At 57.6% G+C, this 26859-nt stretch overlaps 1 protein-coding gene across 2 annotated transcripts; it reads right to left on the minus strand.

Annotated features, from left to right (window-relative positions):
• Positions 1 to 13000: 13000 nt before the first annotated feature.
• LINGO1 (leucine rich repeat and Ig domain containing 1) lies at positions 13001 to 26626 on the minus strand. 2 transcript variants are annotated; one of them, XM_084293317.1, is made up of 2 exons: positions 26211 to 26626; positions 13001 to 15295 (listed from the first exon to the last, which is right to left on the minus strand). In XM_084293317.1, the coding sequence occupies exons 1-2, from the start codon at positions 26214 to 26216 to the stop codon at positions 13442 to 13444; spliced, it is 1860 nt and encodes a 619-aa protein (XP_084149443.1). In that variant the 5' UTR covers positions 26217 to 26626; the 3' UTR covers positions 13001 to 13441. The 2 variants fall into 2 exon arrangements, with proteins under 2 accessions (XP_084149443.1, XP_084149442.1); XM_084293316.1 differs by lacking the exon at positions 26211 to 26626 and adding an exon at positions 25762 to 26174.
• Between the last annotated feature and the right edge of the window lie 233 nt (positions 26627 to 26859).

Below are 26859 nucleotides of genomic sequence, written 5' to 3' on the forward strand. Positions count from 1 at the left end.
GTGCCGGACAAGTTCCTTCTCCAGCAGCCCCGCAGAGAGGCCAGCTTTGCCCCAGCATGGTGCTGACACAGGCCTGCTCCATCACACCTGGCCTCCTTCCTGGCCTGGGGACCTTCCTGCCCCGATTCTGGACAGCCTCAAGCCCCGCTAAGGGTGAGGGACACACGGGACACAATTTGCTGTTGCAGACACACTCTACCTCCTGGGCTAATCCAGGGCCCAGCCGGGGGTGCGGTGCCCAGGTGGAGCACGTGGGGCCCGGTCCACACCACGAGTGCAAGAGGGAGATAAAAACGCATCAACGCCTTCCCCCACCCTTGTGGATTTTTCCCCCATGTTTTATCAGCATTAATTTTTATTTATGTGAGGTTAAAGTCAGTCCGATTTGGAAATCAGCTTGTCTGAGGAGCTCCCCTCAGATCTTATTAGCCTCACGTAGCATTTCTATTCATTTTTGCTAATACCATTCACCAGGCTGGCTGCGGTGGTGGTAACCCTCTCTGTGCCAGTCCATGGTGGCCGTGAGCCCGGTGGCTGTGGGGCAGTGGTGGGAGCAGCAGGATCTGTCCGTGCAGCTCCCGGCTTTCCCACTTCTTCCAGCAGTGGGGAGGGGGCACTTGCTGGCATCCCCCTCCCCGTAGCCCCCCTCACTGTGTCTGGCATCCCCTCTGCACCTCTTGCTGTGGGCACGGAGGGCATCTCTACCTGCCTGCGTTGGAAACCGGTGGCTGCTTTGGGCAGAGAAAGGTTAAGAAATGACGGGGCTCTCCTTGTAATTAGAGAAATTCCTGGAAGAAGATGAAAAAAAATCCATTGAGTGCTTTTAAATGAGAGATAGGATGCCTGAGTCAGGAAGTCCTTCAGCCGCAGATTGCTGGCGGCTGGAAGCGCGTCCTGGGGCGGTATCAGCGCACGCTTGGCCTGCCTTCACACCCGTCCCCTGGCACTGGCTGCTGGCCCCCGCCAGTGAGGATATTGCCAGGGTGAGCCTTCAACTGGGAGCTGCCAGGCTCCATTCCCTTCCACAGGCATTGTTTCAGGAAGCCCAGCCTGCAGCACCCAGTGGAGGGGTCGGCAGTCGGCCCCAGGGGGAGAGGTGGTGGCCACCAGCTGGACATGCCCCTCTGTGCCATCAGCACAGCGAGCAGCTCCCGAAGTGCCCGGCACACGGTCACGGCCACCCCGCCTCTCCCCAACCTTCGATTATTTATTGGAGTGGTTTGATGCCGGGTGACGGTAATTAAAAGAAGAAAAATACACACAATAAAATGATTTCTAAAACGGCAACGTGCTGGATGCAGCGAAGCAAGGAATGTATTAAATATTTATTGCCACTGGTCTGCTGGGGGGAAAAAAATAGAATTATTTAGCCAGGGAAAAATATTTTAATTATTTAATTTGAGAGGAAGCCTCCCCCACAGCCCTCCTTAGTACTGAGCCCCAGACAAATGTCAGCACAATGTAAGGTTTGATTAAAATCTGAATGGGACAAAGGCCTGGAGATTGAAATATGGGATGAGGAGCTGTGCGGTTGCTGTCTGAGCCTGAGGTGCTCCTGGTTTGGCACAGTGGGTCCATCTGTGGGATCCTGCGTTTCACAGGGGTCCCTTTGCCTCTCGGCGTGCTTTTCGCCTTGGAAGAAGATCCGTGACACCTAAAGACATCAGAAGTTGGTAGAAGGGTGCAGTGTTTCAGGAGCAGTTTTTTTCCAGAATTTTTTGGCAGCAGTTACCCAGGGCTCTGCTTCACCTGTGGGAGCCTGGGCTGCGTCGAGGACTTGCTGTGTGCATCGATACCTGTGGGAGATGGCAGCACGTTACCACAGCCCTGTCTGCAGCTGCACCTCTGGGTGTGCGGGTTGCTCTGAAGAGCTCTGCTGGGCTCCCCCAGGTCAGCCCCAGGGCTGCTCGAGCCCCGTGTCTCGTGGCACTGTGCCCTGCAGCAGCATCCTGAGATGCTGAGAGCCTCCGCACTGCACTGGGGCAGGCGTCCCTGGCGGCTGGGGCTGAGGATCCTCCAGCCACGTACCAAATATGCAGCCGAAGCGTGGGGTCTGGCAGCCGCTGATTGTTTTCTGCCAGAGGAGGGGCTGCGATTTTTTCCCCCGTGTCTCCGGATTGACAGTCTCTCATTATTAGCCCCCTGGAAGCAGGCGCTTTGACTGAAAGAGCCATCCCAGCCTGCACTGTAACAATCAAAGCGGCTCAAGAATAAACATGGCTTGGCAAAAATAAACACAAATTGCAATGCTTGCTGTGAACAGCGATATCCAAGGGAGCAAACATCAAATGAAGGATTATCCCTGTTTGCAAGGAAGCTCTTCTAGCAAGAGATTGAATAAGGACCAGCTGCAGCCCAGAGCAAAGGGGGCTACCAGGAGAACCTGCTCGTGCCATCAGGAGTGCTCCTCTTTGAAGCTCGCCTGGTCTCCTGTAGGCAGTGTCTGGTTCTGCTTTACATGCTCTGTTGGCTGCTCAAGCCCCTGAGCTCTTCGCAGCTCCCTTCAGCTTGCAGCCAAAAAAAAGATAATAATACACAAGGAGAGGAACTGTGTAGGAGGGAGTAGAGAGCCTGGGGAGAGCCTTCCCCGAGGCTGGCAGAGAGGAGTATTTGGGCCAGGTATGGGACCAGGCTGGGGTGGCTGCCAGCAGAAATGCTGGGCTCCTACACGAGCTGAAGGAAGGCCACATCATCCAAGTCCCGTGGGAAGTCTTGGGGTAAAAGCCCCAAAGGCAGCTCTCAAGCAGCGGCTGTCCCCTTGCTGCCATGGGGAGCGAGCACGAGCAAGCCTCCTCCCCAAAGCCTTGTGGAGAGGGAGCCCGCTTGACATAAATCAGACTGGGAGGCGCAGAGGTTCCATAAACAAGCTTATTTTCTGAAGCCAGGCCCCATTATGTTATCTGTCACTTTATTGGGGTTTCTGAGCCATTTATTTTTATGTATATACATCGGAGCTGGTGAGCCGGCGTTGGCCTGAGAGTATAAAGCTGACAAGACACGGTAGCGGCGTGTGAAACCTGTCAGCAAAGCAGCCGCCTGTGAAATGAACACAAGAGCCGGCTCCGAGGCTTTTATTTACGGGGATCTTGGACAACACGTGCTGGAGCGGGGGGTCCTGGCACCCCCATGGTGCCGACCTGCTGCCAGCGGGCTCGAGCATGGGCTCAAGGCAGCTGGAAGTGAGATTTTCTTCCTAAGGAGCATCTCAAGGTGTGGAAAAAACTTTTGGCCAGCATAACCCACGTAAAGAGGCATATTTTCTTGGTATGGAAGGGAATGAAAAGAGTTTTTAAACACCTTGCTTTCCACTGTTGATCTTGGTTCTCTTCATTTTTATGCTTTGGTTTTCCTTCTTGTGTCTTTAAGGTAGAGTCAGTAGAAGAATTTGGTCTGAAATGGGAAAATCAGAGTCTCTCCTGCCTGAAAAATGCAGGGCTTTTAAATGCTTTTGAAACTTCTTTTTTTTTTTCCCCCCCCGGTTATTTTACCCCCAAAGCAACATTTTGTCAAACTCGATAGTCTTTACAGAAGCCCAAATGAATAATAGTTTCTGTCATATTCCAGGGGGAAAATATTTCGATCAGCATTTTTTCCCCTTAGTTGCAGCAAACATTTAGGATGCTAGATAGTTTCATGGGTCATTGAAAGCCCTAACGAGTTGTGTCTGTTGTTATCAGAGTGACGGTACAAACACAGCCCCTATGTTGACGCTGTGCTGACCTCTCTGTATTCCTCTGTTGTAGCTCAGAGCGGATGTTGCTGTCGTGGTCTCATCCTTTGGTGGGAGAAAAACACCTCTGCTGCTGGGAAAAGGCCTCCTGGAGCCTGTGACTGGCCATGCTGCATGTCGAGGTTGGTGCTCCCTGGCTACTCTTTCCAAACTGTGAGCCCAGATGAATGTGTTTGGGCATCCTGCGCCTGTCCTTTCCATCTCATTGACACCCTGGCCGAGCCTGGCACATGGCGTTTTCGTGGTAGAGAGCAGCGTGGCAACATTCCACCCCAGCCTGGGCTGCCTTTCAACGACCGGAGATGAATTTTATGGCTTGCACTTGGCAGGGGAAGGGGTCAGCAGAAAATGCTGTGCTGCATGCCAGCTCCACTGCTGGAAGGAAAGCAGGGCCATGCAGGGCTGGTCCTGCATGAGGCTGTCTCTGACGTGTAAACCCTTTCTTCTGCACGCTCTGGCGGCAGAGCTGCTTTCCCCAAGCACCCCACTGGTGTTGGAGCATTCTTTGTGCTGAGGCTGCTGCCAAAGTGTGGTTCTGCCCAGGTCGAAAGCCACGCAGCCACGTGCAGCTAGACTTGGGAAGAGTGCAGGAGCTAGAAAACAGGTTGGAACCAGCTATTTTGGGACACATCTGTGTGTGGGGGTGGATGTGCTGTTTGACAGCAGTAAGAACTAGCAGTTTAATCCAGACTCCCACCCTGCCTTCGTGCTTCATGAGCAATAGCAATGTGTCATCTTCCCAGAGCCATTCAAGAAAACGCATCCGGAGCAGCTGCGTGCCTCGTGGGTGCCCCTGGAGAGCTGGAGGCCATGGACTAGGTGGCATTTTTTGCCCTGAAAGCAGCAAGCCCTGACCCATCAGTAGGAAGTTTTCCAATGCTGCTCTGCTGCCGGATTGAAAGCGAGTGGTATTAAATTAATCCTCAGCTTTCTTTCTGCTTTGGGTGAGGGACACGTTTCCTTCCCTGGCTTGTCTCACAAGCTCTTTCCCCAGCACATCCCGTGTCAGCCTGCTGCAGGAAGGGCCGTTCCTCCCTTCTCTCCCAGGAGTGCAAGCAGGCAGCTCTGCCTGATTGATCAGCTGCCTTCCAGCCTGGATCATTCCTCTGCAGGTCTGTCTCTCACCTGCCTGGGCACTGCTAAATCTTCCTTGGAAGGAACAGCTATTTGTCAAGTAAAATCGGAAGGTTTGAGCCTCACGTTCCCCAAGGCCACTTAGCAGGGCTCTGCCTGTCTCTGGACACCTGTTTTTCTGCAGCAGAGTGGTACAAGTGACAATTAAGGATGTGAAGCTTCTCTGGAAAGAGAGCTGCCTTCATCCTGCTCGATGTCGGTGCTGCTGCCATGAGCTCTCGTGGTGAGCACTGAATGCGTTTTGCCCCCACTCCTACGGCCTGGAAAGCTGCAACATGCCCCAGGTTTGCCCTCTGTGGAGCAACGTCTGTGGTCCACATGCTGTCACCTCCTTCCTTTGTGCTGCTCTGCACCAAGCCGCTTATTGACTAGGAGCATAATTGTGCTGCATCATGTCTAATTGGTTTGCTCTGTCGCTCTCCATTTGCTTTCTCCGTCTGCACCCTCCCCGCTCTCTCCCTGAATGCACGGAGCTGTGAGCGTGAGCGGGGCATGAGGCCACCGTCCTGATTGCTGGAGGAAAAAAAAAAAAAGAAAAAAAAAAGGCACCCGACTTCCTCCTTTCTTCTCCTAAATTCAAATGACAAGAAACAGAGGAAAACAATTTTGCAAACCCTTGGCGGAGGGCCAGCTCTGATAAAGAGCCGTAATTAATCTCCCCAGCTTTATTAGAATATCATTACAATTAACTCAGCAATCTCGTGTTGATCAAAGCCATTGTTCCCCGCAGAGCAGAGGAAGCCAGTGGTGAGTGTGTGAGCCTGGGCTGTGCCGTGGATGCAAGCACCTAGAGCTGGCTCCTTGCTGCCAGCTGAGCTGGCAGCACCAGCACCGGTGGAGGTGGCCCACAGTGTGGCCCCCGTGTCCTGCCACTTGCAGCTCTGATTTTTTTCAGCAGCTCTTTTCTTGGTGAGCTTCCATGGCCTAGATCCCTCACGGGCACTGGGCACATTCCCGATGTAGATGCTTTTGGGTCCAGCCTTTTCAGCAGTGGGTTTATGCCTTTGTGCGTGCTCACACGGAGCTTCTCGTGCCTGCTTCCTCGTCTCAGCTGGCGACACGGCTGCTGCTGCAGTAATCCAGCCAACAGCAGCAGAACGGTAAAGACACCAGGGGAAACATTTGTGGGAGCCACATTGTAAAGAAAGGAGAGTTGTCAAAATGAAGCTTCGTGAGCTCTCCAGTTAAATAGCCCGAGATGTGTGCTATAGAAAAGCAAGGAAAATGAGCACTGTTAAACTACCCCTTTCCTCCTTTCCAAACTGTTCTCTTAATATCGGGTATTTATCTGTAATTTAAGCCTGTGATTAGTTTTATCAAAAAGATAGTTCTGAGGCAGAGATCTTAGCAATGATGAGGCATGTGTTTGAAGACAAGCACAGCCACACTTGCACTGCAGGATGAAGATGTAGCTGCTGTCTTCCCCGAGCATCCATCTGTGGGGGCCCTGTGCCAGAAGGAATCTCTGGGTTGCACACACCTCAAAACATGCTCCAGTCTTCCAGGGCACTTCTCTGCCCCCTGTGAAGGTGCTGGGTCCTCTCAGATGCAGGTCATGGGGTGAGACAGTTTGTTCATCTGGGGTGATCTGACACCTGGGGCTCTGACAAAGCTTTCTGGCTCACTGGCAGCTCTGGGTGCAGGGATCTGCAGGCACCTGGGACACGAAGATATTTTGCAGTTTTGCCTCAAGAGCAACCCATCGGGCTCACTGCAGAGTGGGGTGAAGAGCCTGCGGCTTCTTTCTGATCTGCTCCTGCCTCTTTCTGCCTGGTAGCAGCTCTCTGCCAGGCTGGAGCCATGCCCAGGAGCTCTCTTCGTGCGGAACCAAGGAGGAGATTTGTTTGCTCCAAGGCACACAGCCTGGCGCTGCCCAACGTAAGAGCAGGATTGCACAGGTGGAGGTGTTATCCCTAGGAGGGTTATTAGGGTTGTTCTGTATTGCCTGGGCCTTCCCTCTGCCACGGGCACCTGGATTTAGGGTGATCAGGGCTGGATTAGGAAAAATAAAATAAAATTAAAAAAAAAAAAAAAAACATGAAGGCCACGAAACCTCTGATGGCAAGGGTTGTGTTTTCATGTATAGGTCCTTTGCTGGTCTGTCCCTACGCTGAGAACTTGTCCTTTCCCTCTTTGTCTGCCTGCCAGCGCCCCTCACCATGGGTGGTGGCAAGAGGGGTGGGCTGGGGACAGGAGGAGATGCTCAGCACCAATTTGGGGCCCATCGAGAAGTCATTGCTGATTCCAGGAGGACACAGTGTATGCCTCGGCCGGGCCCAGAGAGAGCAGGAGTTGGGGAGGCTTTTTTGTAGGGATGAAAGCAATCCCTCTGCGTGCTCCATGCTGCCTCCCCCAGGAGGCACCAGACAGCAGGGCGGCTGGGGGCGTTGCTCAGGTGTCTGAGCGAGGCGCAGGGGCTGAGTGTCAGCTTGTTATTAAATATCAGCACCGAGTGACAAAACTGTGCGGAGCACTTCAGGCACAGATGAGGGCTGGAGGAGGGATTGCTCGCAGCGCGTGGTGAAGGTCGGAGGCTCCTCGCTCTGTGCTTCCTCCTGCTCGTCTTCCAGGCACGGCTTTCCAGGAACCATGGGGGTCCCTTGGGGTCTGCAGCATGCCCAAGCACGGGTCCCCAAGCTGGCCTGTGCATGAGGCAAAAAGAGGGTCTGTGCAGCCCCCAGATCCTCTTCTCCCAGCCTATTTAAGAGCTCCAGGAGCAGGCTGCCACCCCGTCGCAGAGGGAAGGGGCTCCTGAAGCATGTCTTCTACCCAGCGGAGGTAACTGGAAAAGAAGTTCTGCAAACAAATGTCGGTGCCCGGGTAGCAGCAGAGCTCTGAGGAGGAGCTGGCTTTAGGGGCAGGGGCACAAGCTATGAACAGAAAGCAGGTGTGGAAGAAGGGGTGAGATGGAGGCACAGGCACCTCTGGTGAACGTGCCCGGACTGGGAGCTGAGCGCTGTAATCATCGGCTTGGAGCACTCACAGGCCATCAGCAGAGACACTTCCCCATGTTTATTTAAGGCGAGATGCCCTAGTTTTGTGCTTTCAGCGGAGTCCCTAATTATCCCTCGGTCTTTGTAGTGAGCTAATTGGTTTTGCAGCACTCCAGGCTGATAGGCTTGGGAAGCACAGGCTGGAGGGACGGGGAGGAAGAACAGGAGGAGGAGGAGGAGAAGGAGGAGGTGGAGAGAGCCGGTGGGAGGTGTTGGGCTGGCTGGGAGCGGGGCAGGGTATGGCGAGCTGTTGGATGGTGCCCTGGGAAGGACGATGGAGGAGGGCAGAGCCACAGGCCTGTGTCGGGTGCACACAGGGGAGGACAGCGACTGCTGCCCAGCGAGGACAGAAACCCCCTAACCAGTTATGTGGCTGCTTCCTTGGGCAGCTCCCCATGCTGGGGACCTGCTAACTCTTGGCCTTGCAGAACCAGCAGCGTTTTCTGACCGTCCCAGCTCTTTTCCAGCTTAGTGATGACTCCGGGGAGCTCTGCCAGGGGAGGCCAGCCTGGAACCTGCCATGTGGAGCAGCTGGTCCCTGAGCTGGGTGCTTGCCTGTTCTATATTCCATATCCCATATTCCATATTCCACATTCCATATTCTGTATTCTGACCGAAGCTGGTTCTTTCCAAGATGAGGTACCATGCCCTGATGATCAATGTCACTTTGCACAGTCCGTGGTGCTCCTGCACACGCAGTCTGCTCTGCTGTGTGTGTGCACGGATGCCTTGTTGCTCTCTGCCATGCAAAACCATCCAGGCTGTGCTCCAGAGCCCATGCTGGGCTCCTCCACCCGGGCCATGAGCCTGAGGAGCACAAAGCTCTCACTTCTGTCCTTGCTGTCGCTGGGAAGCTCCCCGTGGCCACCAAGTGCAGCGCGTGTGACAACTCCGAAGTGCCCAGGTGGCAGCAGATTTATTAGGGTATTATCCTCCTAGTGCTGCAAATGGTGTCATCTGTCTTCTAAACTTTGCGCTTGATTTCAGGGGGAGAATTTAGTATATCCAGGTAATACGCTGTAGTTTTAGCATATGATAAAGCCCTGCTGGGAAGTGTAGTTTTATTGATTTTGTTATTAAAGTGCCACTGGAATAAATTTGCTCATTTGAATGAAATGTCTTATTACCTGGATTATAACAGGCACATGATGAGATCTCTGGAGAGGCTGGTCACAGGGAGCTGAGGCAGAGCACCAGATGGGGACCCATGGCTGCCACCCCACTTTGGGTCCCCCCAGAGCCCCCAGCTCCTGCCCAACCCCCCCGAGCAACTCAGCTGGCAAACCTCAGGAGGAGAACAAACTGCAGCTGGTCACGGTGGCGGGGACACCGTGTTTCAGCCGAGGTTCGTATTGCTTCTCCGATCCTCTGCTCAGGGGAGAGCGTTGTTTTAAAGGGAACGAGGACAAATCTCTGTTACGGGGCAGTATTTCTTTAGTACCACGAGTAATGGGGGTGGATTGGGAAATGAACCGTTCCCCATTACACCAGGACCTAACTGCACAGCCCGTGCTTTCCAGTTAAAATTTGATTGCCTTGAATCCTGAGGATTATGGAAAATAAGAAAAAGGCCTAGTAAAATTTATGGCTTTTAATCATAAACCGATGGAATTGCAGTAAATCTATCATAAGCATGCAGATGTGGACGCAGAAGAGGGAAGCAATAGGCTCGCCTGTTCTGGGGGGGTGAGGAGCTGCAGCACCCACAGCAGGGCTGGCTGGGGGGAGCTGCCCCCCACCATCTCCTCCAGGGTGCTCAGCACATTTCTCCTCCGTGTCCCGCAGGGCCCTGGTGTCCCCGACCTCATTGCAAAGGGGTGGCAGGGCTGGAGGCACGTGGGGAGCAAGGGGGGTGAGGTGGGAACCGGGGGGTAAGGGCGGGATGGTGGGGGGGAAGGGATGGGAAGGGGGAAAGCAGAAAAAGGGGCCAAAGCTGGAGGTTTTTCCTCCTCCCCTTCGTGCTGCTGGGTGGGCAGGGAGCAGGATGGGTCCTGCTGAGGGCACAAGGAGGCAGAGGTTTGGGGGTGGTTGTGCAGGGAGCACACGTGTGGTGGGAGAGGAGAGCACCGGGCAGAGGGAAATGGCAGGAGAGACACGCACAGAAGGCAGAAGGTATTTTATTTAATAAAGAAAGAAAGAAAAAAAAAAAAAAAGGGGGATAAGGAATGAAAGAGGAGAGAGTAAAGAACTGCCTCTGAAGAAGAGATAAGAGAGGAGGGTAGTTAGTGGGAGAAGGAGCAAAAAGAAGTGTGATAAGGCCTGATGGAAAGGGGAAGGCAGCAAGCAGCGGCGAGGAAGCTGGGGAGGCAAAGGGCTTGTGCCTGGGGCTGGGTGGTGATGGTGAGAGCCTGGGGAGCATCCGCAGCTCTGGGGAGAGCTGGGCACTGATCCTGGTGGGGAGGGAAGTGCCAGGGGCCGGGTGCTGCCCTCAGGGTGGGACGTGGCTGTCCCCTTGTCCCCAGCCCGGCTGCATCCCAACACAGTGCCCATCGTGGGGCTCCCGGTGTTGGGAGCAGGGGGGGAAGGCACCTTCCACAAGCTACCTCCCCTCCATGCCCTAAACACATCTCCTCCTGATTCTTTTCAAGCTGTTTCATAAAGCACTTTGTATTTCTCCTTACTAAAAAAAAAAAAAAAAAAGAAAGAAAAAAAAAGAGTGAAAAATGCTGCCTGGCTCCAACACACAGCCCGTGGTTACCTGAAGAGCTGTGGTGGAAGTCAGCCCCTGCTCTCTCATCCCTGATTAAACTGCAACAGAAACACTGTGAATTTCAGCACAGAGGAAAAAGAGAGTTTTTTGTTTTTTCTTTTTTTTTTTTTAATAGCCATGAAAATTGCTGAGCTGAGATGCTGGCCACTCTAAGATGCTTTTCTTCTGCTCCATCCATCTGCTTTAATCACATGGTGAATGAAAAAAAAAATAAAAAAATAAAATATCCAGTTCACAAAGCATCGAAGATTAAAAAAAAGAAAACGACTGCAGGTAACAAACTGTGTGCAGGCGGCAGAGCCGCGGAGCAGCGGGCGAACTCGCTAATGAGGGCCTTTGAGGTGTAGCTCGGGTGGCTTTACGGGGCAGGGAGCAGGGACGGAGGGGCTGGGGGTGCAGGAGGGCCCTGGGGCTTTGCAGGGATGTGCAGAGGGCAGACTTGCCTTGGGAGCCCCCCGTGTGATGCGTGGAGTGGGCACGGGCAGGGGGCTCGTGGCAGTGGCTTGCACGGGGGAAGGAAGGCTTGTGGGGTGTTTGGTGTCTGGGAAGGGGCTGAGGGCTTGGAGAAATGGTGTGATAGCACAGCCAAGTCCTTTTGCACAAAGAAAGGATTTTTCCCTCTTTTTTAAAGCTTCTTTTTAACAGCAAAAGACTTGGTTCCTCCCTTTGCTTGCTGGGATGCTGCTGTATGCTGCAAATACCTTGTTGGACTTGGATATTAGAGCGTCTTTTTTTTTTTTAATCTGTGTGTGTTGAATTAGCTCTTTTAATTACAGCATTAAAAAAGGATAACTGGAGTCAATTAAAAAGCTCTTCCAGGCTGCCAGTGTTAATAGCTGTCCAGGAACACCGAGACCCCCTCCACCTCTCTGCCGAACCGCCGAGTGAGTTATTGTCAGTCCTGGCAGCAGAGCTCAAGCAGCGATTTCTGCACCTCGATCAAGGCTGGGCATGGCTTGCTGGGCTTGGCATCGTCCTCTGCAGGGCTGAGGCTTTGCCACAGCCTGGCCCCGCGTCCCCTCCTCTCCTAGGACAGCGCCTCTCCCAAACCGTGCTCAGGGGCCATCAAATGGGATCTGCACCTTGGACGGGGCCGGGAGCACCTGCCTGCAGCTTGTGAGTTGTTATTTGTGGTTTCGTGTCGAGCTCGTTGAAAATGATGGTTAAACACAGGTAGGGGGGAGGCTGGCGAGGAGGCTTTTTCCTTTGGTTCTCTTTAAAAATAAAGCAAAAGGCTTCAAAAAGGGTTCAGCTTCAAAATTGCAAAGGAAGGATGGGTTGGAGAGGAGGAACTCAGGAATCAAGCATCTGAAACCTGCTGTGGGGAAAGCAATGCAAAATGTTTTGTTTCAAGGTGAATGGAAAGCTGAAACCAGCAGAAAATCCCCCCTCCCCACGAGCACAGATGTTTCAGGCTGGTTTTTCTAGATTAGCACATTGCTGGAAGAAAAGAAAATCCATTCTTTTCTCTGTCGGCACTCCAGGTTGCTGTCGCTTATTTTTTATCACGTTGTAGTGACTTTGATCTCTGAAGACTCCTTAAGTGCTTTACAAATCAAGCATGCAAATCTGGGCTCATCCACCTCTGAGATGCCGCCGCAGCCGGGGCATCCTGCCGGCGTGGTGCCACGCTTCTGAAAACCTCCAGCACCCCGTGCACCTGCATTACGGGGACATTTTGTGCTTCCAGCACGGCCAGGAGCTGGTGCGAAGGCCACGGGGCTGTGCTGGGGTCCCTGAGTGGTGCCAGCCCTGCTCCTCCCATGCAACGGAGGTGGCTTTCACCCCACTGTGCACCCAAACATCTGGGAAATTGCCACAAACCGACCAGGAGCAGCTGAGCTGGTTTGATGAAACGGGTTTTATTTTCAAAGCTTGACTTGAAACACCTCTTTCCCCATCATACTCTCTCTGCATCACTCTCTCCCCGTGTGTTTGCCCTCCTGACTGGCAATGCCACCAGGGACCCCTCCCCTTTTTCTTTTCCAGGCAATGCAGATCTGCCAACACCAAGCACCAAGGGAGGTCGCTCCCAGGACCAGCCACCATGCTGATGGGCACCCTGGGGCTAGCACGGGGGCAGGCAGCATGATGGCAGCCTGTATCCCCCCCCGCTGCAGCCCCGGGCCCCTTCTCCTCTGTCTTGGGCAGCATGGATGTGCGTTTATATATGCATGTAATGAAGCTAAATTCCCTCTAGGGAGTACCTAGGGGGCCAGGGCACTGCCTGCTTGTGCTGCAAGGTTTGAGGGCTGAGCTCGCCACAGAAGTGGGCGTTTGGGGAATCGGCTGGAAAAAATACAGCTAGTCCTCAGGAAAAAGTCCTCATCTCATAGCGAGATGGCTGGGAAGTACCTCCGAGGCGAGAGCGTCAGAGGGCAGGAACGGAGAACTCGCCAGTGATACAGAGCTGGACAGATCAAGAAGTCAAGATTTTGCATTCCAACTATCTATAGGAAATAGGGTTTTTTTATTATTTCAAGTTTTCATAAAAATCCATAATTATTGAAATCAAAGTTACAGAAGAAAGTTTGTAACTTTTTATTGATTTTATTTCTTTTTTTTTTTCTTTCTTTCCCCCCCTGTTGTTTTTCCCTCTTGGAGTTATATCTGACACCAGAGTCCATCAGACAAAGTCTTTACAAACACAGGAGTCCTGAAGATATCGGCTGAATGTTTTCCTGGTATAAAGAAGAAGAGGAGGAGAAAGAGGTGGTGACAGTGCAGGTGCAGTGGGTTTGGACTGGGACAGAGGACGTTGTGAAGGAGAGAGGTCGGTATGTTTGTAGCAATGTTTTTTTTTAATTATTTTTTATTTGTCCATAGGTTCTTTTTTTTAAAAAAAAAAAAAATTATTTGCAAATTGTTGCCTGGTTAAATCATTTTCATATTGAACTTGCGCGGTGCATCAGCAGAGCTGATGCCCGCGTCGGACTTGCGTGGCACGTACTCGATTTCAATGTTGTGCTTGGTGTTGCCTTTTCCCCGGCTCCACAAGAAGAGGAGCACCAGACAGAAGAGCACGACGCCCAGGAAAGAAATGAAGCCCATGGTGGTGGCGATGATGAGAGTCTTGATGTCAAAGGGGAAAGGCACGGTGGCACGTGTGCTGTTGGCATCGCTCTCGTTGGGCTGGTTGGAGATGAACGCGAAGGTCTTGTTGGGTTGGTGGGGCCAGTCTGGGGAGTAGCTGCGCACGTGCAGGTGGGCCAGCATGGTGTCATTGCCACCCGCGTTGCTGGCGATGCATAGGTAGGTGCCGTTGTCCTGGATCTGGGCATAGCGCACCTCCAGCGTGCCGTCAGGGAAGACAGTGAGCCGCCCGTTGGTTTTGGTGGAGATGAGGTGCTTGCGGGGGGAGAGCCACATGATGGTGGGCGGTGGGTCCCCATCCGCCCGACAGACGAAATGGACCGTGTGGCCTTCGTCCACGAAGATCTGCTGAGGTTTACGGTCTCGTATCCGGGCTCGGCGGCAGGTGAAGTAGTTGGGCAGGAGGACGTCGGGGAAGTCTTTGAACTCCTTGCCCTGGACGAACTCGGGGGTCGCGCAGGTGGGCTGCTGCTTGTTGAAGTTCAGCCTCCATCGCCGTCGGAAAACCCACAGCAGCCGGCAGTCGCAGGCCAAGGGGTTGTTGTCGAGGATGAGCGTCTCCAGGTTGCCCACCGAGTGGAAGGCCGACTCCTCCAGCGTGGTCAGCAAGTTCCCCGACACGTTCAGGATGCGCAGGTAGTTGAGGCCGCGGAAGGCAAAGGGCTCGACCGTGGTGAGCTGCCCTCCCACCAGCTGGATCTCCTGCAGCCTCAGCAGGTCGTGGAGCATGGAGCCCTCGATGGTGACAATGGGGTTGTAGGAGAGGTTCAGGAAGCGGAGGTAAACCAAGTGCCTCACCGACACGTACGGGATGGACGTCAGGTTGCAGTGGGTGATGGACAAGGAGGTCAAGTTCAACCCATAGAGGCAGTTGGACGTCATGGTGTCCAGGTAGGGCCAGTGGGAGATCTCGAGCACCTTAAGCCGGTACAGCCTCTTGAAGGAGTAATCCCGGATGGCGTTGATGTTCAGGTGGCGCAGCCGCAGCACAATCAAGCCGTGCAGGTGAGACAGGGCCTCTGTGGGGATGGAGGTCAGGTTGCATTTCTCCAGGGTCAGCTGCTCCAGGCTGTTGAGGCCGCTGAAGGCCCGGTGGGAGATGTAGACAAGGTCGTTGTCCCCCACCTCCAAAGACTTCAGGTTGTACAAGTCCTGGAACATGTAGTCCAGGAGGATGACAATTTTGTTCTCACTAATGTCTAGCTTGGTAAGGTTGCTGAGTCCAGTAAATACCCCCAAGGGGATCAGCTTGAGTCTGTTACTCCTGAGCCCCAGCGTCCTGAGGTTGAAGAGGTTGTTGAAAGCCCCAGGTTCAATGGCACTGATAATGTTCTCGTTTAGCTCCAGCTCCTCCAGGTGAGGGTAGTTGGCAAATTCATCCTGGTTGAGGGTCTTGATGCGGTTCTTGCCCAAGTCCAGCAGCCTGGTCTCGGTTGGGATCCCCTCGGGGACGACCATGAATCGCTTCCTGTGGCACAGGACAGCACGCTCCTGGGCAGAGCACTCGCAGCGCGGCGGGCAGCCTGTGGCAGAACCGGACAGGATGGATCCCAGCATCAGGAGGAGAATTGGCTGCCAGCAGGCCAGGATTGGGCTGCGCATACTCGCCTCCCCAGCTACCATCCTATCGCTCACCTGCAGGCAACGGGAGAGAGAGAGCAAAGCTGGATGTGAGCAAACGGTCAGCGGAAGCATGGCAAAAGGTGCTAGAGCCAACATCACCTGGCGAGAGCAGAGCTCAGGGGCACGCGGCCCTGATCCAACAGATCCACAGACATGGGATGAGATGGGGTGAGAGGCCTGCGGGGGGGCGGAACTGCAGGGTGGGCAGCGGGCCCTCCCCCGCTTCCACTTCACAAATAAAAATGAACCCAAAAAGCCACCCAAACCCTAACGTGCCATAGTGAGCCAAGGGGGGGGTGTGACCGTGTGCAGGGGATCTCAGGTCACAGTACGTGGGCACGGGAAGCGCGCCCCTAATACAGGGCCACCTCGCACCACACCTCGGGGTCCTGGGCACGCTTTGTGCACCCCTATACAAGGGGCCGTTGTGTGCCACACCCCTGGACTCCAACACTTTTCTCCCTCAAAGAAATCAGTGTTTCTTTGCAAGGAGCCAGGAGCAAAGATGTTGGAAAGGCCATAAAGGTTTCCGCACACATGGCGTTGGAACCCGCCAGCCCTTGGCACACCAGGCGGCCACAGAGCTGAGTATGGAATGCAAAGGGGCTGCTGTGACCATCGCGGTGCCTCCTGGCCTGGGGCTGGGACACGCTGGGGACAAGTGCTGGGAGGGATGGCAGCACTGCTGGCACTGAGCAAAGGGCTCCTGCCAGGGGTCCCCCCGGGCAGTACGGTGCTGGCGGCTCCGCTGCGTGCCCGCAGCCTGCCCTGGCTGCTGCGTCTCAAAAACCAATTCCCGCTGCTCGCAGGCGTGCTGAGAAAGCCATCAAAGAAAGCAAAACAACTGCTTGCAAAACAAAACACAGGCCACGGGGCTTAATTACACCCGGGCTGCAAAGACTTGAGCTCATCGGGCTGCGGCAGCCGGCCCTATCTGGGCACGCTTTGCTGAAATCTCACCTCTGCCCTTGGGTGCAGCCACGCGTGGGGCCCTGCTGCAGCCCCCCTGGCATGACCCCCTCCCGGATCTGCCCCAGGCCAACTTGTGCCTCCCCCCCGGGGCAGGGAAGAGGGCGCAGTGCACATAAATCAGCGTGGCTGCTTGGCCACTGGGTGAATTACACCAGCTCTGACCCCGCTCCTAAATCCCCCGCACGCTGCTCTGGCTGGGGGGCACCGAATGGACGCGTCGTGCCGAGCCGAGCCGTGCCGTGCCCGAGGCACTGCTGGCCTGGCTGCCGCTGGGATGCCAATGCCAGTGGATGCCGGGCAAGCAGCTGATGAATGAAGTGCAGTCGTCAGGTTGTTAACGACTAGACAACCCCACCTGCATGGAATTAAAGTCTAGACACCCTTCACATGTTAGTAGTGCTCAGCTAAATTTAAATCTGTGATGAATGCAGTCCCTGACAAAAGCAGCTGAAATCTTAATGGCCAGAGTCAGTGAGCGCTGGGGGAGAAAGACGAGGAATAAATCCTGAAAAATTCTGGGCTAAGGAGAGCTTTGAAGCCCTCCTGTATCCCCCTGGGTGTTCCAGAGGCCTCAGTGGTGGCTGGCAGGAGGCACCCGTCTAAAAACAACTGATAAATCGCCGGGTTTTGGTGGCCAGGCACACTCAGCAGCACCAGCTGGGCTCAGATCAGGGCAGGGCTGGCCCCGGCTGCCCTGAGTGGGTTCGGGCACATTCACGAGGCCAACGCTGGGGCAAGGGCTTGGTGTCGGCGGGCAGGAGAAGCCCACGACCGCCTGCAGGGTACAGGGAGGTGGTGGAGATGGAGCCTCAGCACGGGCTTTGCGAAATGTGAAGCCTCCCACATTTGCTCTGAGGCAGACCATGAACCCTGCCTGCCCTTGGAGCTGCTGAGCCCCCTGCTCCCGGGTGCCAGGCCTGGTCAGGATCAGGCCTGATGGCTGTGATACAGAGGCCAGGACAGGCTGGGGAGAGCTGCAGCCCTCTGGCGTGAATGTGGCTCTCATTTCTCACATAAATAAATAAATAAATAAGAATCTATAAGAAAGGAGCAGCCGCTGGCCTCGCTGGTGTTAGGCAACAACTGGATCAGTGCAAACCAAAGGAAAATCTGCCCAGAGCCACGGCAGCGGGTGCCCACCCTCACCACCCTGTTGTCTGCAGATGAGAGCTCCAAATTCTGCACGAGGGCAGCAGTTGGGTACGCCGGGGCCGCGCTGCCTCGCTGCTACACGTGGCAGGACCCGCTGGGAGCAGCGACGCTGCCCTGGGACCCTGCCTAACCAAGGACGGTGCCGGAGGGAGCCCAGGACAGCACCGGGGCTGCCCCTGAGGCTGTGGGGTCCCTCCTGCCCCGAGGGGCTGGCAGTGCCCTCCGCCACCCCCAGGCTCCCTGCAGGGTGCCCGGTGCTCACCGCGGTGACGGCAATCGAGCGGCAAAAATCCCCGCGTCAGCGCTAACCCCACCTGGCCGCCATAAATCACCGCGCGGGGACGCTCACCCTTCAACCAGATGCTTTCGAGAGCAGCAGGCGACCGCAGGCGATTGAGGACGAAGCAAGGCCAAGCCCCGGGGCCCTGCGGGGCTCTGAGGGGCAGAGCTGGGCCGGGGGCCGTGCGCCCACCCTGATGGAGCCGTGGTGCTGTGGGGTGGTCCCGGCACCACCGGGATGCTGCACGGGCACGGTACGGGCACAGGCAGCCCCCAGCTCACCCTGTCTCCGTACCACTGGCTTTCCACAAAGCCTTAGAGCCCGTGCTCGCCTCTAAGCCGCTCCAGCTAAATCAAATTTTATTGAACTTGACTACATTTTAGAGATAAAGACTCCAGGTTTACAAATAAATATTTAACAACCTTTCCTGCTGCTAAAAGAGTTGCTTATCCAGACCCCGGGCTCCGCACTAAGTGTTCCTGTAGCTATCTGCAAAGCAGCAAAACAAAGGGAGAGGCTTTAATTTGCCAAACACGTTCGTGCCTATTTCCGCCTCGCTCCATCATTCCCTCTGCGTCCAGCGTGCATTTGCAGGCCTTTTTTCTTCTCTCTCCCTCCTCCCCACCCTTCCCTCCTGCTCTTTCCCCACTCAGCACAGGTTCTGGCACCAGCTGCGCCCCTCACGGTGCCGGGAAGGCCAGGGGATGGGAGCAGGGCCAGACCCCACGGCACCAAGGGGTGGCTTCCCTCTCCCTACACATGGGCAGAAAGGAATCAGGGGGAGACCCTAAAGCAAGCCCCATCAGGCAGAGCACGGTGCTGAGCCTGGGGGCTCCCCAGTCCTGCTGGCTTAGGGACCCTACGAGGCTCCCTGTAGCTCCGTGCCCCTTCCCTTCGCTCCTGGAGGCTGCCAGGATTGGGGCAGAGCCTGCCCTAGGACACAGGAGCGATGGGAAGCTGCCTTCGTTAGGGGCTGGGTTGCTAACGAAGGGCATGGGGGCGGTGCCCCTGTCCCGGCCTGACCCCAGCTCCTGCAGGGGCCGCACAAAGCGCGGGGAGAGGGGTGGGAGCGGGGCAGGGGTTGGAGCCGCGTGCAGGGCCCCTGGTGCAGTGGGGGGATGCAAGCACAGGGCACGGCGCTCGGCCTGCCCAAGTATCTGCTTTCAGCTGCTCCCAGACGGAGCCTGGAATAGGTGTGCTGCAACCTGATCCGCTGCCGCAGTTGCTCCGAGGCTGTAAATGAGCACCAAAGAGGCTGTAAATGAGCACCAAGAAGGATTCAAGATGCAAATCCCGTTCCGGCACTGACCGCCTGGCTGGCACCCAGCCCGCGGGGCGGCTGCGCAAAGGAGGGCCCTTACGGCGATGGCTCTGCCACCCAAAATGCGGCTCTGCCACCCGAAATTCAGGGGCCCCAGTACCACGGGGGGGTGAGGTGAGGGACAGGGACTCATCAAGGCAAAGGGCAGAAAAGCCGGGGATGTGCAGGGAAGGCGATCCCAGGCATCTCTGCAGGACACCGAAGCCCAGGGCAGATTTTGCTGAGGCTGTCTGGCTGCAATCGCAGCCGTGCCAGAGCTGCTCACCCCCACTCACACCTCTGCTCCCTCATTTTTAAAGGCCTTTTCTCTCTCTCTCTTTGGCTGCCCACGCTTCAGTGACCCATCAGCAAAGAAAACATCCTGACAAGGGATCAATAAGTAATTGCGAAGGCAGCTGTGGACATCTGGGGGTGCAAAGCCCTGAGCTAGCAGGAGATAAATGCGGATGGGAAGGGTGCAGAGCTCCAGCGAGCTCGGGCTGTGAGCCAGCCACGCTCCCCTGCTCGCGGGTCGCTGGTTAAAGGCTTCCCATGGCAGGCAAGTGCCGGAGCGCTGCGTTTGCTGGGGGAGCATCTCCTGAGGGCCAGCCTTGGGTCTCCTGCTCTGCGTGCTTCAGCCTGGGTCAGCAGGAGGATGGTGCGTGGCTGCGGCCAGCTGGGAAGGACGTGCAGCAGCTGGCTGAATGGGGCTTCTCCTTTTCTTTTTGCTTTATTTCAGCAAATCTCCTCGCTGAGAGGCCGGTCTCTGCAGATATCAGGTCACCAGGGTGTTTTGGGGTTCAGCTGAAGGCAGCCAGCTCAGTGAGTACCTGAGTGACAAGGCAGCACAGGGCAGAGGGGATCCAGTGCAGCACAAGCGTCTCTGTGGGTGTTCTTTCATCCCTGCACGTGGCCGTGAAAGAAGGATGGAAAAAGGCAGCGTTTTCCTAGGACTATGGAAACTGGAGAGGTGAAGGAAAGGTCTACCAAGAGAGCATCTTCTGGGAGAGGTGCCAGGGTCACGGTGACATTGTGAAGGCATCTCCCGTACTCTGCCTCGGTGTGCAAAGGCCCTTCTGGGGACAGTGGGGTCAGCTGGAGCCCAGGCCACCATCCTGCTCCCGATCCTACGGGGACAAGCCCACCGTCTCCTCCCAGTGCAGCCCCAGGAGCCACCCCCACGAGGCTTGGCTTTCCCAGGAACAGGCCCCAGCAGCACCCAAACGTTTCCCACGCAGCCCAGGAGCGCTCCAAGGAGCAGGGCCGTGCTGGTGGCTTTGGGGCTGGCGGTCCTGCTCAGCCACCAGCTCCTCACCCTGCCACCATGTCCCTGCTTGGGGGAGGAAAGCTGGGGCTGAGGGGCCAAGAGCTGCGCGGCTGCAGCAACCGGGGAGCGGGGAGCGCATCCCGAGCCCGGGCACCACGCGGCGCCGCTGCTGCCGGAGGCTGCGGGCACATCCGTTCGGTGATTCATTTAAGGTCAGCCTGTACCTACAGCACCGCTTCTGTTCCCACGCCTCAGCCCTAAAATACCCTGGCAGCCAGCGCAATATCCTAAAAACAGGTCGATGTGGAGCACCGCGCCGTTCCCTGGGAACCTTTCGGATAATAGCCGGAGGACTTCAGAGGACACAAACCCCGCAGCTCCTTTGACTCCCGGGAAACCTGCTGCTTTACCTCCGTGTAGGACTGGCCCTGATATTTTTACAGCGTTGCCTAAAATAAGTGGCCTCAAAGCTTTCCAGCTGACCGCGGAGGAGCCTGGGGAAGCTCGCTCTGTGACAAGCGGGATGAGCGGCACGGCGCAACGAGGGCACACGTGGGCAGGGGCACAGCTGCACTGCGAGAGCCGAAAGCCCCGGTCCTCTCCATCCACCTCCTGCCCGGACCCCTTCCCACAAGCCACATCTCTGCCTCTCTCCCTTATTCTGGCTTCGTTCACCCAGTAACAAATGTAGCGCCGCAGGAATTTCCAGAGAGAAGCGGAGAAAAAAGGGAGCAAAAGCAAGCATGAGCGATGGCGAGCGTGGCGAGAAGATTCCTCTTCCAGCCCGGCTTTCTCTGTGCTGGTTTTACACGTATAATTCTTTTCTTCTTTCCCCCGTTCTTGCTTGTTTGATTTTTGCATTATTTATGGCTTGTCTTCAGGGCCTCCGTTTGTTGTTATTGTTTCATTCAACAATAAAATAGATTAGATAAAAACAAACAGCGCTGAGCTGAGCTGAGCCCACCGGTCCTGCAGTCAGCGGTGCCGCAGGCGGGTGAGTGGCCAGCAGCGCCCGCCAGCCCGGGATGAGGGCTGGATCCACACACGGGCACCGAGGTGTACAGCAGGGCTGGGATTTGGGCTGCAGGTGCTGCCAGCCCCACAGACACACGTCCTTCCCAGGTACAGGGGCACGCACAAAGCTCCGGGGTCACAGCAACGCACCCAGACCTCAGGCCTGCTCCGAGCAAGAAGAAAAATGCTGGTTGAAAGGAGAACCCCAGGTTATTTTTAGGGCGATTCCAGGAAATCCAACGTTTCAGTTTCACTGATGAAGCTGTCTCGAGTCCACTGGCACTGCCTGTGGATGCTGCGCCGTGCAATCCCAGCCCTGGGTGCTTTGGGATGCCGGGCAGGGGGGATCAGCTCCGTCCTAAAGGGAAGGGCTCGGTGCAAGGCACGCAGCACAGCCCCGTGGCTGCACAGCAGCTGGAGCAGGGGCAAAAAGCCCGGTGGGTTTAATGCCTTTAATGAGGGCTGCAAGGCTTCCTGCAGCCTCCGCTGTGCCATGGGGAACCTCACCAGTCCCTGGCCTTGTGGGCACAGAGCAAAAGGAGCGACCCACCACGGTGACGGGGTGCCCCCCGCTGCCCTCGGCTGCTTTGGGGTTGTTTTGTTTTGTTTTCCTTGAGCTGCAAGAGATGCTTTCCGCCCCTTCCTCCTTCTCCCCGTGGTGATGATAATAACACAGAGACTGCACTCGGGGCTGCATGCGAGAACAAAAGTAATCACGTGGCCACACGGTGCCTAGAAATTAAATCGGAAACGCAAGGCCAGGGTTTCCATTTCGGTTCAGCCTCTGCATCGTTTCCCATTGAAAAGGAGCAGCAGCCGAGCACACGGCAGTTTAATGGCAGCACCTAATGGCAGCGCAATCCCCGGCTTCCCGGAGCAAAACGGAGCTCGAGCCCAGGGCAGCTGCGGCTCCGAGGGGCTCCCCAGGCAGCTCGGCGCCGAGGCCCTGCCTCCTGCGCTTCGCCTGGCTCCGGTGGCACACGTTTCTTTGCAGCACATCCGAGGCTGGAGCTCAGCTCCTCCACATAACCCTGGTGGGCTCCTCGGGGCTGCCCCAGCCCTGGGGGTGTTGGGGAAGGGACGGGTTGGGGTGCCCGAGGGATGGAGGTGTGCCCAGGTGAGGCCAGAAGGGAGGCCCCAGCCCGGCGGGGGCTCCAAACGTGCTCAGACTTTGCTTGGTGCCCCCCGCGTGCCTCCGAGGCCTGCGCCCGTCCTTCCCCATCTCGCACCCGGCGCCTCCGATCTCAACAATGAGCCGGAAGATCGGAGCACGTCAAAATATTTCTGCTTCTCCCTCCTGCGCGAATTCCCCATCAGAGACCAATCCAATTAAGGTGCTGGTTATGAAATTAACCGTAATTACAAGAGCGATATTTAACGTTTTGCATTCTGATGAAGAAACGGAACGGAAATGATGAAAAAAAAGCCAATAATGGTGGGTGCTACCGAGACAGCTACGAGCAACGCAGGGCGGCGGGGGAGGAAAGGAACCGAGGCGCCAGGGTGCTCTGGCTCACCCTCGGTGCTGTCCCCAGCTCGGGACACCAACCCTGGCCCTGTGACGAGGGACACGGAGCTTCATGGGGCAGCCCTTGCCATGACACAGGCGTCCCACGGGGCCGTCAGGTGGCAGAGGGAATGTCTGGGGAGAACAGGGGCGCGGTGGGTGCAGCTCCATGCAGCCGGCACAGCAGGGTCACAGGGAGCAGGGACACGTGGCAGAGGCACGGAAAAATCTCTCCGTGCAGCCATTCCCCTCCGCAAGCTCCAATTTTTCCTCCCCCAGGTGGAGAGAGGGGGAGGGGGGGGCGGAAAATTGACTTGGAAGAAAATTGAGGCCATGGCCTCCGGTTGCTTTCTCCCTTTATTTTTCTTGGGTTGTTTGATTTGAGTTAAGCATTCGTAGCCCTCTTCTCCCTCCTCCCAGCCTCTCCCCGCGGCTGACAAGCTGTGCTGGCTCTTTTCCCACCAAGAGCCATTTCTGCTCGTGCGAGGACAAACCCCTCTCCCTCTGCTTCCCGACAGACAAGGGAGGACAGCCTCCGACCCAGGGCCCTGGATGTACCCAGCCCTCCAGGAGCCACACACCTCAACCTGTGCCCTCCTCCCACCGCGCTGGGTGAGGGGATGGGTGGGCATGGAAAGGGGACCGGGTGGATTTGGAGGAGCTTGGGGGCACTGCGTGGTGCCCCAGCCCAGGGACACCGAGGAGCGAGGCTCTCCAAGGGGTGAGGCTCTCCAAGGGGTGAGGCTCTCCAAGGAGCGAGGCTCTCCAAGCTCTGGAGGCTCTGCCCTGCATGGCCTCCATCCCCACACACCCTGCCAACCACTCAGCCTAACGCGGGGCAAGGCCAGACCCTGGCTTTCAGCTTTGCCTTTGGCCTCCTGTGGCCACACGTGGTGCTCCAAGCCAAGGCCATCTACCTCCGGTCCATGGTACAGCCACCGTGCCCAAAGGGACAGGTGGGGACACCGAGCCCATGCCAGCCTGGAGGGATCCAACGTGGCCAAGCCCCAGCTCCGCTGACCTTCCCCAGTGCCAGCAGTGCCCGAGCAAACTCCCCACGGGCCACAAGCCAAATGGGGACGAGGAGCAGCCGGGCTCTGGTGCCCCAGGGACAGCGGCTCCCACAGGTGACACAGAAAAGCCTCTCTCCAGGAATTTCCACCCCGGCGGGGTCCCAGAAGGGGTGGCACAGTCACACTTCCCACCAGCACCTTCGCAGAGACGTGCCCCTGGCAAACCCACCCTCCCCAGCCCGACGGCGCTGCCCCCCGGGGCCGTCACCCCCCGGCCACCCCGGGCACTGCCACGGCACCCGGCGGGGTCCCCTAACCCTCCCCGAGCCACGACGGGCGCCGGTGTGCTTCACAAGGCGGCGGCTGTAATTACACGATAATTACACCGTAATCGTGGCGTTATTATAAAGTGATTTATCAAGCCCTGAAATTGCAGCTCAAGTTACAGGATTTTACACTTGTTACGCGCATCGAGCAGGGTAAACTCCGGCGTCATTACGGGACTGTATTAAGCAGGAAACTAAAAGAATAATAAGTCGTTCAGTCATGCTGTTAACCTGCCAGTGATATGAAACAGTGGTAATTAGAGGTATCGTGGAGTAATTGCGTTAGGGGTGTAGAATAACTGCTGCATGGTACGGCGTTACTGAAGTGCAGCCATCCACTGACAGATTAATCCCAAAAAAAAAAGGTTCGTCGGGTCTGAGTCCCCGGAGAGGAGAGGAGAGGAGAGGAGAGGAGAGGAGAGGAGAGGAGAGGAGAGGAGAGGAGAGGAGAGGAGAGGAGGAGGAGGCCTGGTTACGGGGAAAATGGCCCCAGCATGCCTGTGGAAAGGCACGGATGCTCAGCCCTGGGATGCATTTCTCTCTCAGCCTCGCTCTCTGCTCTCGCTAAGCTCAGAGCACCGAGCCCACTGCTTGCCGTGGCACCACACTGCCGGCTGAGCCAGGAGCCAGGAGCGGGAGGCGAGGAGGCAGAGCCAGCCCAGGCAGCTCCTGCTGCTGGGACGGGCAGGGGCTGAGCAGGGCTCCCTGCATGGGGCAGGCTCGGGGCATTTGGGGCAGGCTCGGGGCAGTGCTGGCCATTTGCACCTGGGAGAGGGGCAGGAGAGGTTTGAAGCCGGGGGCAGAGGATGCTGCGGTGTGGGGCTGAGCAGCGACATGGGGCTGGGGGCTGCCTTTGGGGTGGGCAGCCCTGGGGGCACGCAGGCGGGTGTGAAGGTCAGCTCGGCGCTGCTCGAGGCGGTGGCACGGGGAGCTGAGGGTTAAGGCTGGAACGCGAGGAAGGGACATCAGAGCCCACGCCGAGGTGCTGCAGAGCAGGGGGAGAAGAAGGGAGGAAGGGAAAGGAGCAGATCTGCTGAGAGGGGCTGCCCAGGGTGCTTTTCCCCCAGTCCTGTGGCCCCGGGGAGCAGCAGGGACAGGGTCTGGTGTGGCCGGGCACCGCCGGGCAGGGCTGGCTGAGCCCCGGCTCCACGATCCAGCACGCACCAGGGCGAGGGGTGAGCGATGACCGCAGGTGCCCAGGCTCACACCCGCCCTCGCCGAGCCTCCCTCCCGCTGGAAATCACTTCCACAGCCCTGGCAGGAGCAACCCTGGCACCTGGAGCACCGCGCGCCCCTGCCCTTCGCTCCGGGCTATGCCCACTGCCAAGGCGCAAGGTGAAAATCCCCACACCCTCAAGGCAGCAGCAGGAGCAACAAGCACTGCCCGGGAGGGCTCCCCGGCCGGCCAGCAGGCTCCCTGCCATCCTCCCAACCCCTCCTGCCCCGAGAAGCCCCTTCAACATCCACCCCTTCAACATCCACCCCTTCTTCTTCTGCCGGGCACAACCCCTGCTGGCAGCCCCTCGCTGCCTCCCCTCCCATTTTCCCGTGCCGGGGGCTGAGCCCAGACGGGGAGGGGGGGGTCCCTCAGCGGCTCCCCCAAAATCCTAGGGGTCCATCGTCCACCCAGCTGCCCGGCTCACCTACCTGCAGGCTGGGGGGCTGGTGCCGGCGGGGGGCAGCCCCCCTTGGCCGAACTGCCCCCCATGGCTCCCGGCTGGGGGCTGGGAGCTCGCCCTGCCCGGGTGAAGCCCTCGGTGCCTGGGTGCGCGGGGTGCCCGGCAGAGGGGCAGCCTCCTCCGGCATCAACCTCGCCGGCCCTGCTGGGGGGGCTCCGGGGAGCCCTGGCAGGCAGCGCCGTGCCCCAGCTGAATACGGGATCCGCTCGGCTAGCGGGGAGGAGGAGGGAGAAGAGGAGGAGGAGGAGGAGGAAGAGGAGGAGGAGGAGGAGGCTGCCTCAGCAGGAGGATGCGGCGCAGGGCGAGGCAGCCCCGGGTGGCCGGGGCAGGGCGCGGGGCCGGGGGGAAGCAGGGGCCGTGCCGAGCCGAGCCGCGCCGCGCCGCCGGCCCCCCGGGCGGCCTCCCCATCCCTCTTACCTGCATCTCATCCTCGCCGCCGGTCTCCTTCGGTCCGAAATGGCATCTCCCCCGGCCCCCCCCCACCTCCTCCTCCTCCTCCTCCTCCTCCTCCGCCACAGCCTCCACCTGCAGTAACGCAGCTCCCCCTCTCCGCAGCGCCGGCACGGGCAGGAGGCGCACGGGCGGCGGAGGCGCTCCCGGGGTCCGCCCGGCTCCCGGCCCCCCCCGGCGCCCGCTGGCCGCTCCGGGGCCGCCCTAGGGACCCCCGGGGGCCGGCGGCCTCCCCTCCGCGCCCGGCGGCCGGAGGCCGGGGGAGGCGGCGGTGCTGCGGGGCGGCATGGCCCGGGTGCGCTGCCGCCGGCCGAGGCTGCTGCGGGGAGCCCGGCTGCGAGGCAGCCCCGGCTGCCGGCCCCCGCCTCCCCTCCGGGAGGAGCCGCCGGGGGGAGCGGAGCGGGGCGGTGCGGGGCCGGGAGCTGCCTCCAGTCCCCTCCTCCCGCAGCCTCGCTGCGGGCTGCGAGGCCGGGCTGCGCTTCGGGGAGGAGGGCGAGAGGCGCGGGGATGCGCCCCGGACACGGGGAGGGCCGTGCCGGTGGTGCCCATCGCGGCTTTCTGCCCCCCAGCCTTCACGGCGCTCCCCACGCTCTGTGGGGTAAGGGCTGGGGGGCAC

The sequence above is a fragment of the Netta rufina genome (genome assembly GCF_964035555.1).
Source record: "Netta rufina genome assembly, chromosome: 11".
NCBI classification, from domain to species: Eukaryota; Metazoa; Chordata; class Aves; order Anseriformes; family Anatidae; genus Netta; species Netta rufina.

Excerpts from the sequence above, each read along its gene's own strand:
- LINGO1 (XM_084293316.1), bottom strand. The coding sequence starts at position 25,920 with ATGCCGGAGGAGGCTGCCCCTCTGCCGGGCACCCCGCGCACCCAGGCA. Across the intron at positions 15,296-25,761 it reads ACCAGCCCCCCAGCCTGCAG|GTGAGCGATAGGATGGTAGC; the intron begins GTAGGTGAGCCG and ends CGTTGCCTGCAG.